General features: G+C 40.0%; 1 protein-coding gene across 1 annotated transcript; it reads right to left on the bottom strand.

The window, feature by feature from the left end:
• Positions 1 to 1,593: 1,593 nt before the first annotated feature.
• LOC111219346 (pancreatic secretory granule membrane major glycoprotein GP2-like) lies at positions 1,594 to 10,202 on the bottom strand. The gene is made up of 12 exons (XM_022741981.1): positions 10,120 to 10,202; positions 9,433 to 9,667; positions 8,470 to 8,626; positions 7,812 to 7,905; positions 7,584 to 7,646; positions 6,718 to 6,928; positions 5,514 to 5,637; positions 4,130 to 4,320; positions 3,898 to 4,046; positions 2,985 to 3,230; positions 1,983 to 2,145; positions 1,594 to 1,686 (listed from the first exon to the last, which is right to left on the bottom strand). The coding sequence occupies exons 1-12, from the start codon at positions 10,200 to 10,202 to the stop codon at positions 1,594 to 1,596; spliced, it is 1,809 nt and encodes a 602-aa protein (XP_022597702.1).
• Between the last annotated feature and the right edge of the window lie 2,466 nt (positions 10,203 to 12,668).

Below are 12,668 nucleotides of genomic sequence, written 5' to 3'. Positions count from 1 at the left end.
AATGCATAAGGGAAATACATATTACAATGTTTAATGTATTTCACTTTATTTCTTTGTTTGACTGAAAATCAAATATGCACGAATCTGTGTTCTTCTATTTTTGGTGTCTATATTCATATTCATTTTATCTTTAAGTTTAAGTAGTGAAAAACGTATCTGCTTGATCAGGACGGTGTGGCTGTGATCAGATTTGACTGACAGAGCTGGACACATGACACAACAGATTTTGAGTCAGATATTTCTAAATCTGGATGTTAAGTGAGAAAATATGTTTTTCTTGTTGATTGTTTGAGCCAACCCCTTTTAGACACGCTGTTGCAAGAAGTTTGGACACGTAACAACCATATGTGTTGTACTTACCTTAAACCTGCAGTAACCGTTTGTTTTTGTGTTTGTTTGTTTTGGGCCACTTGGCGACCAGAGCAGTAAAAGTTGTGAGCCAGGCAGCTAAACACCGAGCTGAAACTCACTTTAACGATCCATGAAGCCGAGGGGAGCTGCAGATTCAGGTGATAATCCTCTGTAGGACACCTTTCATACCGTCACATTTGATATATTGTTATTATAGTAGAGCGTATATGGCGTAGTGACAGACCTGAGAGGTCACAGCAGCTTCACGTTCTGTGACCGGACTCAATGTTTCAGCTTTAGAGTCGGGAACAGATAAATTAATTAAAGGACTCAAACTCGTGTTTGTCTTTTACCAACCCCCCCCCCCGCCCCCCCCCCCCCCCCCCCCCTTTTTTTTCCCCCTTTTTTCCCATGCATAGAAATGAAGAGCAGAGTGATACAGCAAGTCTCAGTGTCATCAAGGCCACAGTTTAAGATCAGCCTCTAAGTCTCAGCTCAGCTGGAATCTGAGCAGTCATAAACATGCAGCTTCTTTTAATGTTCGCAGAATAATAGTTTTGTTTGTGACTGAATTCATGTCATGAACTGATTTTTCTTAATGTGACACTGCAGGCTGCTGTCTGTGAAAAACAAAGCAAGAAATTCAAAGAACATTAAAAGTTGATGGGAAAACATTCTGACTGTGTCAAAAACATACTTATCAAATCAACATGAATCTTTTTTGTTTAATACTAAACACACACAATAATGTGAAAACCACAGTTTGAGCTTTTAGGAGGAGCTAAGTGCCAAACCCATTTCTTCATGCGCTTGTTGTTTGCCTTGAAATTGTTTGAGCCTCTTTCTAAAAACACAAACTGTATTTTTTTAACATTTCGGTTTGTGTACGGATCAAACAAATGAAATACAATGTTAATCTGAGCTAAGATTTTTCAGGAAATATATAATTGAAGTGATTCTGGCGTCCAGACTCTTGATCAGGAATCATTTTGGAGATCTACACCTTGTCGACCAGTCCAAATCACCATGGAAACAACCTGCAAAGACAACGTTTCCCTCCATTTCAATAATTATATTTTTTTTTGAGAAATGATTCCCACCCCAAAATATTTTTTGTTTTCATAGACGAAAAAAATAATTGCCCTTAAAGCATTGAAAGGTTTGAAAATAGCGACAGTGACCGAGCGACTGCACCTTCACTGGCGCTCAGTCACCTGCAGTCTGCTCTGAGTCCTGTCTTACCTAAGTGCTCCAGGCCATGATGATGATGGCTGAGTTTTCATCTCCACGTTCAGATGTGGCAGATCTGCGTGTTCTATCATTCGGGCTGCAGCTCTACGTTAAAGAGACAAGGATTCAGTCAGTCCCTGATATTTATGGACTGAAACTGATGTATGAAAATATTGAGGTTAATGTGCCGATATCCTTCAAATCTGCCCATTTTAGAGACATTAGAGATGTGGCTTGTCTACATACTTCTGGCCATTTAGTGTATCAAAGGTGGCCGACGCTGACAGATCATGTTATCAATGAAAGCACAGATCTGAAAACTGATGTTCTGGTTTCGTACTTGCAGGATTGGGCGCGTCTTGCGTGTATTTGTGTCGGTGTGAGGGTCTTTGGGGACGTACCGGGGCGCAGGTCTTGTTCTGTTTGACACACAGGTTCAGTTTGCAGTGCAGGTAAACGTTTCCTTGCTTCCCGCTGAACTGGAACATGTTGAAGGAGAAGTAGTTGTACGTTCCCTCTCCATTGCTCTGCACGTTCACCGTTTTGTCAGCAGGGTTCGCACAGCTGCTCAGAAACAGGAAAAGCGAAACCACACGTCACCAGGTGCGGTCGTCGCACCAAACAGCAGATGACAGAGCAGAAAAAACAAACAAAGACACGAGTTTCATTCTGTGCTTTTTGGTCCAGTTACTGACAAAACTAATATTTTCTACAGCTAATAAAAAGATCTACGTACTTGCTTGTTCTGGGGCTTTTGGTTGTATCACATGGTCTTCCTCAGCAGAAAGTCATTGTGAAAATGTACGTTTTTGTTTTCTCCAAACCATTTTAACATCTATAGAAACAGGGCAAACTCAATCTGCTGATGAAGACCAGGTGATTGAGTCGAAGACTCCAGAACAAGTGACTAAGGGATCTTGAGTGGAGATCGTAGAAAGAGTCTGGCACTTCCCATACAACACTTTTGAGGTGCTGGTAGGAAGATCTTGTTACCTCTGCACAGAGCCAGGCTAGCTGCTTCCCCCTGTTTCCAGTCTTTATGCTAAGCTAAGTTAGCCAGCTGGCTGCAGCTTCATACTTACTGTAAGGACATGAGAGTGATATCTTTGCATGTAAGTCTTGGTAAGGAAACAAACAAGCATCTCCTAAAATGTGGAACTTTTCCTTGAACAAATTTGGATACTTGAACCAGATCCAGATTTCGGAGCCCAGCCCTCATCAGCAGTACGGCCTGCTGCGTTCAGGGACCATTCACCCTGAGCCATCTCATCTGCCTTTACTTCTGCTCACCAAAATCCTTTAACTAACAGCAGCAGCATGATTTTGAGGCTCTATAAATACAGCTGGCTTCACTGGAAACTCCACATTCACAGACTGTGCAACCACGTCTGTGTGTCTCTTACCCATTGATGATGAGGTCGTATCTCAGACTCGAGTTTCCTGATGGGTCGTCGGTGGCGAAGCAGGAGTGCGTCACCAGAGCGACCTCTTTATCATCCAGGCCGCCCGTCTTCAGCTCGTACCAGACCTTCTGGTTCAGTTGGAGCTCGGTGTTCGAGGTCACAGTCTGTGTCCGGCCCGGGTCGGTGTACGCCTTCATGGTCAGAGTGTAGTTCCACACTCCAGTTATCACGTACTCGTACGAACCACTGGGGAACAAACAAACACACAAACACACTTCATCTCTCTTATACTCACAAATTACAGACACCTCTGAACGTCTAGAAATACAGACAGTACTTCCTCCATTAGAGTAAGAGTATGTTCAGCTGAGATTTTGATTGTCTTTATGTTAATAATCCATATCACTGAAAGAATGTTTTATTTTAGAAAATCAGTTTGATCATTGGGATTTTGATTTACATCAATTCTTTTCATGTTAATACCCAAATGGTCTTTGATGTTTTATTTTATCATTTGGGATCATTAAAATGTTGGTTCACGTGAAGATCTTAAATTCTAGTGAACTACAAACAGCAGTTGTACATTTACACCTCTAATTTGGGATTATTGTAGTATTATATATGATGATTCATTATATATCATATATTCCTACCCACAGAGACGGGGCAAATCTTTACATTTGAAAAGCTGGAACATGAAATATTTAGTTTTTTTTTTTTTTACATGAACAATGGCGTAAATGATTATTAAAATTGTTGACAGTAGTAGCTGAATTATTTTTGTAATTTTTTTATATGTTTTGAATGTAAAATCTTAATTTGTAAAGTAACTGGTAAAGCTGTGAAGTATATGTGGTGAAGTGAAAAGTATTTCTCTTTGAATATGAACGGCTGAGGGTTATTATCCACACACTTGCTGGTGCCTCCTATGATTTTGATGCCCACTGAGAAATCGATGTTTATATCTGGCATGATAAAGGGACAGGTGAAATCCGCCAGCTGCTCTTTGGTGGTCTCCAGGATGACGCCATTCTTGTTGATAATCTGGCTTTTGTTGTTCATCTGCAAGGTCACACGGAGTCAGACGCTGTTACTGCAGAAAACCCACTGAGTTCATTCATCTGTAGCTTCTGCTTGTTACCTACCCTGATCATCATCCCACAGGGGTTGGTTTTGGTGTCGAAGCCTAAGGTCACCATGTGGGTTACGTTGTCCATTTGACCTCTGCAGGTGTTGTCGTACAGGTGTAAGTCAGAGTAGTGAATGCCTTTGTCTTGAAGGAGACAACCAACCAGAGTGACTGACAGAGAGGACTTATTGCAGACCACACCGTCACCTGAAAAACAGGACACAGACAGTAAAACAGACATGTAACATGTTGAGTTTTCAGTTTAGAGACAGGAAATGTGGTGAGGTGAGAAAGATGGATATCTGGCTGGGAATCGAACAGTGAACGTTGTGGTTAAGTGGTAATTACTCTCAGATGCTAATTAGCTTTGGGTTCTGTGGCAGAAATGAGAAAACCTCACTCAAAATCTGTTGTGTGATGTTTAGATAAGGAAAACAGTCAATCTAATATAAAGTATATATATTCATGTTTTTTTTATTTAAAGGGGCTATTTGTAAGTTTTCTCTGCCGCCGAATGTTGTTTCTTGCCGAGAGCAGGCGATGGTGATTATTGCTTGACAAGAACTTCGGCCATCATTGTGTTTAAAGACAAGAGGCTATAACATGTCCTCTGAGCAGCCATATGTCTTCGGGGCACTGGGGGCTACAGTGAGTCGCTATCGGAAAGTGACGATACAGGCCGGGGCTAGCTGGTTAGCGTGCTAACTTCAGAAGATAAGAGAGATGATAGAGACTAGAGTTAACATTGGCATTGCTTTCCACCTCTGGAGACAGCTCTTGGCGAGTAAAGGAATGAAGTTTTCTTCTAGACTCATAAGAAAACAGCTGTTAATGCTAAAGTTAGCTATGTAGCACTAGCACAAACAAATAGCTCATTTAACAGCCAGTTGTAGGTCTGATAATGTCTGTACTGTGACTTTGTTGTGTTACAGCTTAGGGCGACCAGACATCCAGCATTGCGCTTGTTTTGGCCAACAGAGGTGGCTGGCTGCGAGCTATAGCAGCTTCAGAAGTGAAGCTAAAACCAATCATAACAGAGTCATCAAAATAGAGTTATCCAATCAGATTTTTCTTTTGTTTTGTAGTTGTTGTAGTCGCTAGACAGAGAAAAGGTTAGCTGGCTCGCTCGTTGGTTAGGAGGCAGTAAACTAACAAAAACAACTACTTACTTAAAACAAACTTCATGACTGCTTCAAAGGAAGAGAGTTGTCATTTTATCAGTTGGCCTTCACAATAATTTATTACAATACAACAGTTACCATGGTCAGAATACATGAGTGTCCCCTGTTTTATATCATATGTAAAAACATTGAGTATTTCAATGATATATTGACCTCCGAACTGGAAATGTCCCCACGGTTCATCTCAGATATCTGGTCACCTTATCGCTGCTGTCTTACCTAAAGTGTTTTGAGATCTATATGTGGAGGCAAAGATGGCCCGACAGTGACAGCGGGTTCCACCACTGATGCTGTTCTCGCCACAGAACTCATGAGCGCTGCAGAACCAGTCCTGACAGTAGGCCTGAGGGCCACCAGCTGCGGACAGAGACAGGGATGTTAACAGATGTTACAATTCATTTGCTTAGAAACCAATATAAATATCCTCAGTGTTTGTTTTGATTTGTGTACTTATGTGATCAAAATGGTGATTACCAAACACAATTTCTCTGCAGTGGTGATAGTTCCCCCCTTTATTGGCTTTCTTCACAGGTGTGAGTCTTTGTTACAGACGGATGATGTTGATAATGAAATTTAAATGGCGCTATATCTGTGACTGGGCACTAAATATGATGTACAGGTTTGAACCAGGTGATGGGACAAATAAAACCAAAACTAAATCCCACTACAGATAAAATATCTGTGCCGTGGCCACTTTGTTATAGACTTAAGTATCTCAACAACTGTTTCATCTGCAAAACTAACAACATTCCCATCAGCCTCAGCTGTGCTTTGTGCTTAGTGCTAATTGGTAACTGTTATCATACAAACACTGTAAAAACAAAAAAAACTACAATGGTGAACATCACTAACATTATATGTAGTAAAGATCCCATTTTTCCTCTTCTTTTCTTCACCTACATCACTTCCTTTCCTTATCACTGATTGGCTCTTGTTTTCACGCTCCACCTCATTTACCTGATTGAGTTCACCTGGGCACTACAAGAATATTTAAGGGCTTCACGCCACTCATTCTCTCTTTTTCCACTGTCAAATGGGGGCAGCAGTTTCTGGTAGAAGAAGTTTGTTACTCTTTAGTTCTTGTTGTTAGTCTCTGAGAACTTTCTTTATCCTTATTTCTTTAAGAAGAACATAATGAGACTACTTTGATTTGTTGTGTTAAATTTAATCTTTACTCTCTAACCAGCAGTCCAAGTGTGTTTTCCCTTCCATGTTTGAAACAATTATCTGAGAATAAACCTTTGTTGAATAGGATTAATTTTTTTTCTCCTTTCTTCCCATGCATCCTGACCCGATTCCCATGGTGATAGTTATCTTTTTCAGAACCTCCAACTTAACATTGTACCTGCTAAAACATTCAGCCTCACAGAGCCACTTGCACGGCTGTAGAATCTAAGACTTTGTTGTAACATTGAGGTAGGACAGTCTTACAGCAGCTGGCCTTCGACCTCCAGCCCTCCATTGTGTCCTTGCTGTACAGGCTGCAGGCTCTGGCATAAGCCTCCAGAAACTGACAGTTAAGACCGTCCACCGCAGGATATTTGCACAAAATGTTGGCGCAGGCAGTAGCGTAGGGTTGTGGGTCGATGTGGGTGTGGCAGGCGGTGAAAAACGCCTCCTTCAGGAGATTACAGCTGTGTCAGTGAGGGAAAGAGGGAGATGGAATAATGAAGTCCAGGCGACATGGAAAAATAAGGAATATGTTGACCAGCACAGACTTCAAGATGAAGGTGTTTTCTGGGCTCATTATGTTTTATTAAAGAATGTAATGTGCGCTCACTGGAAGCTGCACTCATTTATGTTTATGTGAAGTACGGTGGCCCTGAGAGCTCAACGTACTGCAACTTAAGAAAACACGTGGGGGTACCATGAAGGTGTAATCCTAACCACAGTGGCCCGGGTTTCGAGTCCAACCCGTGGCCCTTTGCACCATATCATCCTCTCTCTCTCTCCCTGACTTTCCTGTCTTTCTCTGTGTGATGAAGTGATGAACCTGGCTGGGACGCACTTGTTTTTGAACAAGTCCCAGCTAGGTTCATCACTTTTTAGTGTCGCCTGGAAACACCTCCGTTGTGTTGTGGGACTGAATTTGCAGCGTGTTTATATGCATGTGTTGTGATTTGTTTACATTGCACGTGTTGTCAAATGTATGAAGATGTTTTTTTAAGTTGCAGTGCATTGAGCTCTCAGGGCCACCGTAGTGATGGGCTTTCATCTGCATCTCTGAACCTCAGGAACTTTTAATCAGTGGCAGGAACGTTTCGTCTGCGTTCAGGTGTCTCTGCTCACCGTTCAGTCATGTTGTTGCAGTTGATCGTACTGTTAGCAGTGTCCTCGTACTGCGTCTCACAGCTAGGGGACAACAAACAGCAGATGATTAAGATTGTTCCCCTAATGCCCCATGAACAAACACAAAAAGCACCAAAACACCCAGCCGCTTTATACGAGGACCCCGCAGTCTGAAATCCATCACCAGCAGTAGCAAGGCAGCAGTCAGTGGGGACGTTCGGGTCTTACCCTGAGGCACTGTATTCAGAGAGCCTCACTTCATTCAAAGGCTGGCTGGAGTTGCCACATAAACCATGCACAGATGGGACTTGTCCACTTGGTCCTGGACAGTTTCAGGAGATAATGAATCTGATCAATAGAGTAGCAGCACACTGTTTGCACGCTGTGAATGTGCATCATGATACCAAACCATCAAAGAAGTAATGTGTGGAAGCATTTTGGATTTGACACCAGAGAGGATAAAATTGTGGAGACATGTAAAGCTGTTTGTCTCACAGTAACTTTAGCTTGTCATTGAAGTGATGCTGTAGAGGAACCGTAAACAACAATAATTCTAAAACCAATATTTTAAGATGGGCTATATGGATTTGAATTCATTTCAACTTAATTTTTTTTTAATGACAGCTCTATTGTGGAGGAAAAACATTGCAAGCAGATGTCTCTTTGTTAACAATTTTCAAAGTGGCTGCACATACCGATTGTGCAGCATCTGTATTGTTTTCTTCTTCTTGCCTCCCTGTTCTTTTTTGACTTTAAAAGCTATGGTGTCTATCTAGTTGCCAGAGTGTTTTTCAAAGAGGTGGAAGAGCTTGGCGGTACCACTGACAAACATCTCTCCAACGCCACAGTTCCCTCCCTCATCTATCTGTGATTTAGTGATCTGTACCTTTAATGTGTATCTGTACAGTGTAGCCATTGAAGAAGACGGTCATCGTGGTGTTTAAATGCGACATCTTGGCGGTCACTCCGGTCTGGTCCTTAGAGAGCTCCACACCATGAACCAGCTGAGCTGTGTCATTGAGCGTCATCATTAAGTCGCCCAGCTAGAGGGAAGAAGACAAAGCCTGATTAACCTTTGTGGGGGCCCAAAAAATGTTGCTGGGCCCCTGTTGACCTCCACTATACTTTACAAGACAGCTTCATTATTTACCCCAGCAAAATTAATTAGCAACAACAGTCAACCAAAATGTTGCTAGTTTTCTATAATAGTAAACTTCAGTTTTTAACATGTTAACACATGTTAATATGTTAAATGATTTTTTTTTTTTGCTATTTTCTAAAATTTTATACATTGAACAAGATGTATTGATAAAGAAAATAATTGCTGGTTGCGGCTGACAGTAATCCGCTGTAGGTTTTCTGTGTGTTAATCACAGAAAAAATGGAAGCAATTTAAACACTTTAAAACACGAGCTCAATAAAAGCACAAATAATTCAAGTCTTTTGCTTCTAAGGGCTAAACTGTCAAGCTCACATAATTAGGCTGTGTGTTTGAGCAGAACAGGTTTCCTAGGTGTCAGAGATCTCATGATAATGAGCTTCTCACACAAGCTTTTAAAATCAGAGTAAAGTCCATTCATTCCAGTGGAACAGCCGTGAATATACAATGTGTTCAAAGAAGGTCAACGCTATGAATGAGTGTCTGAAATATACAACATTATCCTCGTTTTAATAAATTTTAATATCACAACTTTATCTATGAAGACTTGCTCTTCTCTCCACCTTTGGGTGGTTGTTCAAGCCACTATAAACACATTTGATTTTCATTGTCATCAGACAAACTAGTTCTGAGAGACTGCAGACCAGCAGTTATACTGATATATTACAACTGTGGCACTAGGAAGCTCACCTGGACTCTCCCACCTTGTTCCAGATTAATCTGAACAGCTGGCTTGTCCAGTTGCAGGATCACACGGTCCAAAAAACTGACATCTTTACGCCGTCGTTCCTGGAAGGTTGCGTGCACTTGGAAATCTGGGATTGATGTGGTCTTCATTAGAGTGTACCCACACCGATCCTGCACAGAGTTAACCTGGCCGTGGACGTCGATGACAGTGGGCCCAGTTGCAGTGCATATGATGCACCTGGATGGAGACGATTCAAGAACAAAACAACATTGTCAACATGAGGAGAGATTTGCTTTAAGCCAGAGCTTATGCAAGTGATACCAGTTAGATACGGCTCTGACTGTTACTTGTGTCTATGCATCTACCAAGAGTTTGGACTATCCAACCTCCTTGTAGTCTCCATGTGGGTTCCTGAAGGCAGCCTCATCCAGGGGCTCCACAGTTTGCTGAGGGACTTTGACTATTTCTCAGCCAGACAAGTTCACATTATATAGTTGAATCTCAGCTGCTCTTCACTCATACAAACCCACTCTCTTTTTGGGAGGCAGGGATTGTATGTCTTTGTTTAGTGAGATGATGACGATGAGATTTCATTTACATTAGTCACTTAGACCTTTTCACGGCACTTTCTATCAGATGTAAAGCAAATTCACATCAAATATAAACATATTTATCATAAACATACTTACTGGTTGTCTCCCTGACAAAGCTCCATGGAGCTACAGGTACTAAAATGAAAGACTGTCGTCAGGTAGAGCAGCAGGTAGAGCATTCTGGATGAGGCCAGTCAGAGAGCTGAAGGAGACAGACTTATAGTCAGTTTTGGACAAATACACTGAAAAGACTGGAGAATGCAGAATGCAGGACTTTTACGTATGGGTATTTTTGCATTTTGTTATTATAACAATAACCTAAAACCAGTGATTTAGTATTGCACTATCATAAAGGTCAGGGGCAAGATGCTTTCATTTATTTGTAATTCCCTTTAATGGCTCAAGCTGTAAAGAAATGAGAGAATTTGTGCAACAATCCAGGCACTTAAACGCACAAAAATAATTGAGTGACTGTGGAATGTAAAGTGTTTGGAGCTAAGTGCTCTTGGCGGAGCTCTAAATAAGCAACAAGGAGTACATGATCCTAAACAACAGTGGGATGATTAAAGGACTCTGTCTACAAAAGAACTGCTTGTCAAAAAGTTGAATAGCATCTCAAAGCGGCCAGGGAGGAGCTGCTTCTGACTGTTTTTGTAACTTGAGAGCGACAATTGTATATTCGTCATTCACTTCATTTAGTGACTGGCCAGTCATGGATAAATAAGTAAAATAAATAACTTTTTTCACATTTTGTTGATAGATATGTTATACTGTATATATGATACAATATATATTAATTGAGTATGTGACATTATGTACACACACGTGTATACTTTTACTTACTGTTGTCCATTATTAATATCATAAGTCAATGAGATCTTCTAATTATAAACAAACTCCCTTACTGAAATTTTCCAATTGTAAACAATCTTATTATTTTTCAAAATCTCAAAGGTTACATTAGGTAGGTATACATCATTTAATGCAAAAATATAATGTGCACCTATTATATATTGTATATTTTAAATGTCAAAGGATCAATCTCAAATTTAAACATTATGTTACTTAAATATCAAAAGTACTTTGATAAAATTACATACATTTGATAAAAAAGACACTTTATAATAATCAAAGATCACAAAAGGGAAGGAGAGCAGAAGCATCATTTCACAGAGCAAATGCCAAATATCTAATAAGTTAACTCCTGTTTAGACATATTTAACTTATATGTATTCTAAATAAATTGATCATCAGATGAAACACTTTCCATTACATTAAACTTAATATGGAGTTTACCTTTAAAGACGTGATGATCCAAGTTTTATGATGCTCTTATTGCCTTATTTGTGACTCTGTTGAAAGCATGAGTGTTAAAAGGTCAGTTGCAGTTCCAGTCTCTGTTTATTCCAAAGTGATTTCATGTTTTCCTTCAGCTGTCCCAATGTGTGTTTCAAAATGCAGAAAAATAGTGACGTGCAGAGAAGAGTTGAAAGCATGTGTGTCTTACCCTCAGAAAGATGAAGTTTGATGCTGATGTCTCTTTTTTTGTCTCTCTGTCTTCAGGACTCTGCTCTGTCTCACACTATGCGTCTCTATTTTGTGTGTGTGTGTGTGTGTGTGTGTGTTTGTATGTCCTGCGTGACCTCTGAACTTGCTGATGCTTCTGCATTTTTTTCTCTTCTGACTGGTTCTGCCACATGTAATTAGTATGTCAGAATTTGCATTAGTTTGGGGTAGCAGCTATTTACTGTGGGCTTTAAGTGCAGAACAAAGCTTTCACAAAACAGAAACAGAACAACAAAATAGAAAACACAGTGTTGTTTTTACATTTCTCAAATTCAACAAATACAGTATATTAATTAGTGAGCTTTTAATTAGTGTATTTTTTAACTTTGCACAGAGCCAGCCATAATAAATGTTTTTGTAGTAACAATGTACCAAATGACAATGTGAAATGTGTTGATGATATGTTAATGTTGAGTTTGCAACTTGTTTCCACTGCCCCTAAGTGGACAAAAGAATCAGTTATTGCAAGTTTAAATCACAGACATGAGATTGATATTGATATTGGTATTCCTATTTAAAGAAAAAGGAAGAAATATGTTTCCCAAAATGTTGACCTATTCCGCTACTATATATTTTGTTGGTTATACTGGAAGGTGTTTCTAATAATTTGTTTACTCCAATAGCTTCAGTACCTGACCCTCCAAATGTGTTTGTCCACAACTGTTACAAGAGACAAAGAAGTTGTATGAGTTTCTATCAAAAAATAAATTAATAAAAATAAAAAAAATAAAAAAATCAGTTTAACAGATGTTGACCAAAGAATCTCAGATAGGTACAAAAAAACAGAACAAATGAATGTGAACTAGTTCATTTTCATCTGTATGAACTAATGAACTTTGAACTAGATCTTTTTTAAGTGTGAATGGCACAACACTGTGTGTACACATGTCTTGCAATGGTTATGGGGACAAATTTGTGTTTGAAACCGTCAGTGTGAGGTTATTTTTGCCAGTCGTGACAGCTTCAAATGGCTTTTGTGCAGACTGAAACGTGAGGAGTGAAGTACACGCACCAAGCAGCAGGCACATTCAAAATTTCTCCAGGGATTTTTCTAGTTTTATTTTATTATTTATCTTTTA

The sequence above is a fragment of the Seriola dumerili genome, unplaced genomic scaffold, assembly GCF_002260705.1.
Source record: "Seriola dumerili isolate Sdu_G_001 unplaced genomic scaffold, Sdu_1.0 BDQW01000066.1, whole genome shotgun sequence".
In the NCBI taxonomy this organism is placed as follows: domain Eukaryota; kingdom Metazoa; phylum Chordata; class Actinopteri; order Carangiformes; family Carangidae; genus Seriola; species Seriola dumerili.
The sequence above is the reverse complement of the archived record's forward strand: the minus strand, read 5'-3'. Positions and strand labels throughout refer to the sequence as shown.

Coding starts and splice junctions, on each gene's coding strand:
- LOC111219346 (XM_022741981.1), bottom strand. CDS start 10,202: ATGCTCTACCTGCTGCTCTACCTGACGACAGTCTTTCATTTTAGTACC. Junction 9,668..10,119: donor CTTTGTCAGGGAGACAACCA/GTAAGTATGTTT, acceptor GTCTCCATCCAG/GTGCATCATATGCACTGCAA. Junction 6,929..7,583: donor TGCAACAACATGACTGAACG/GTGAGCAGAGAC, acceptor TCACTGACACAG/CTGTAATCTCCTGAAGGAGG.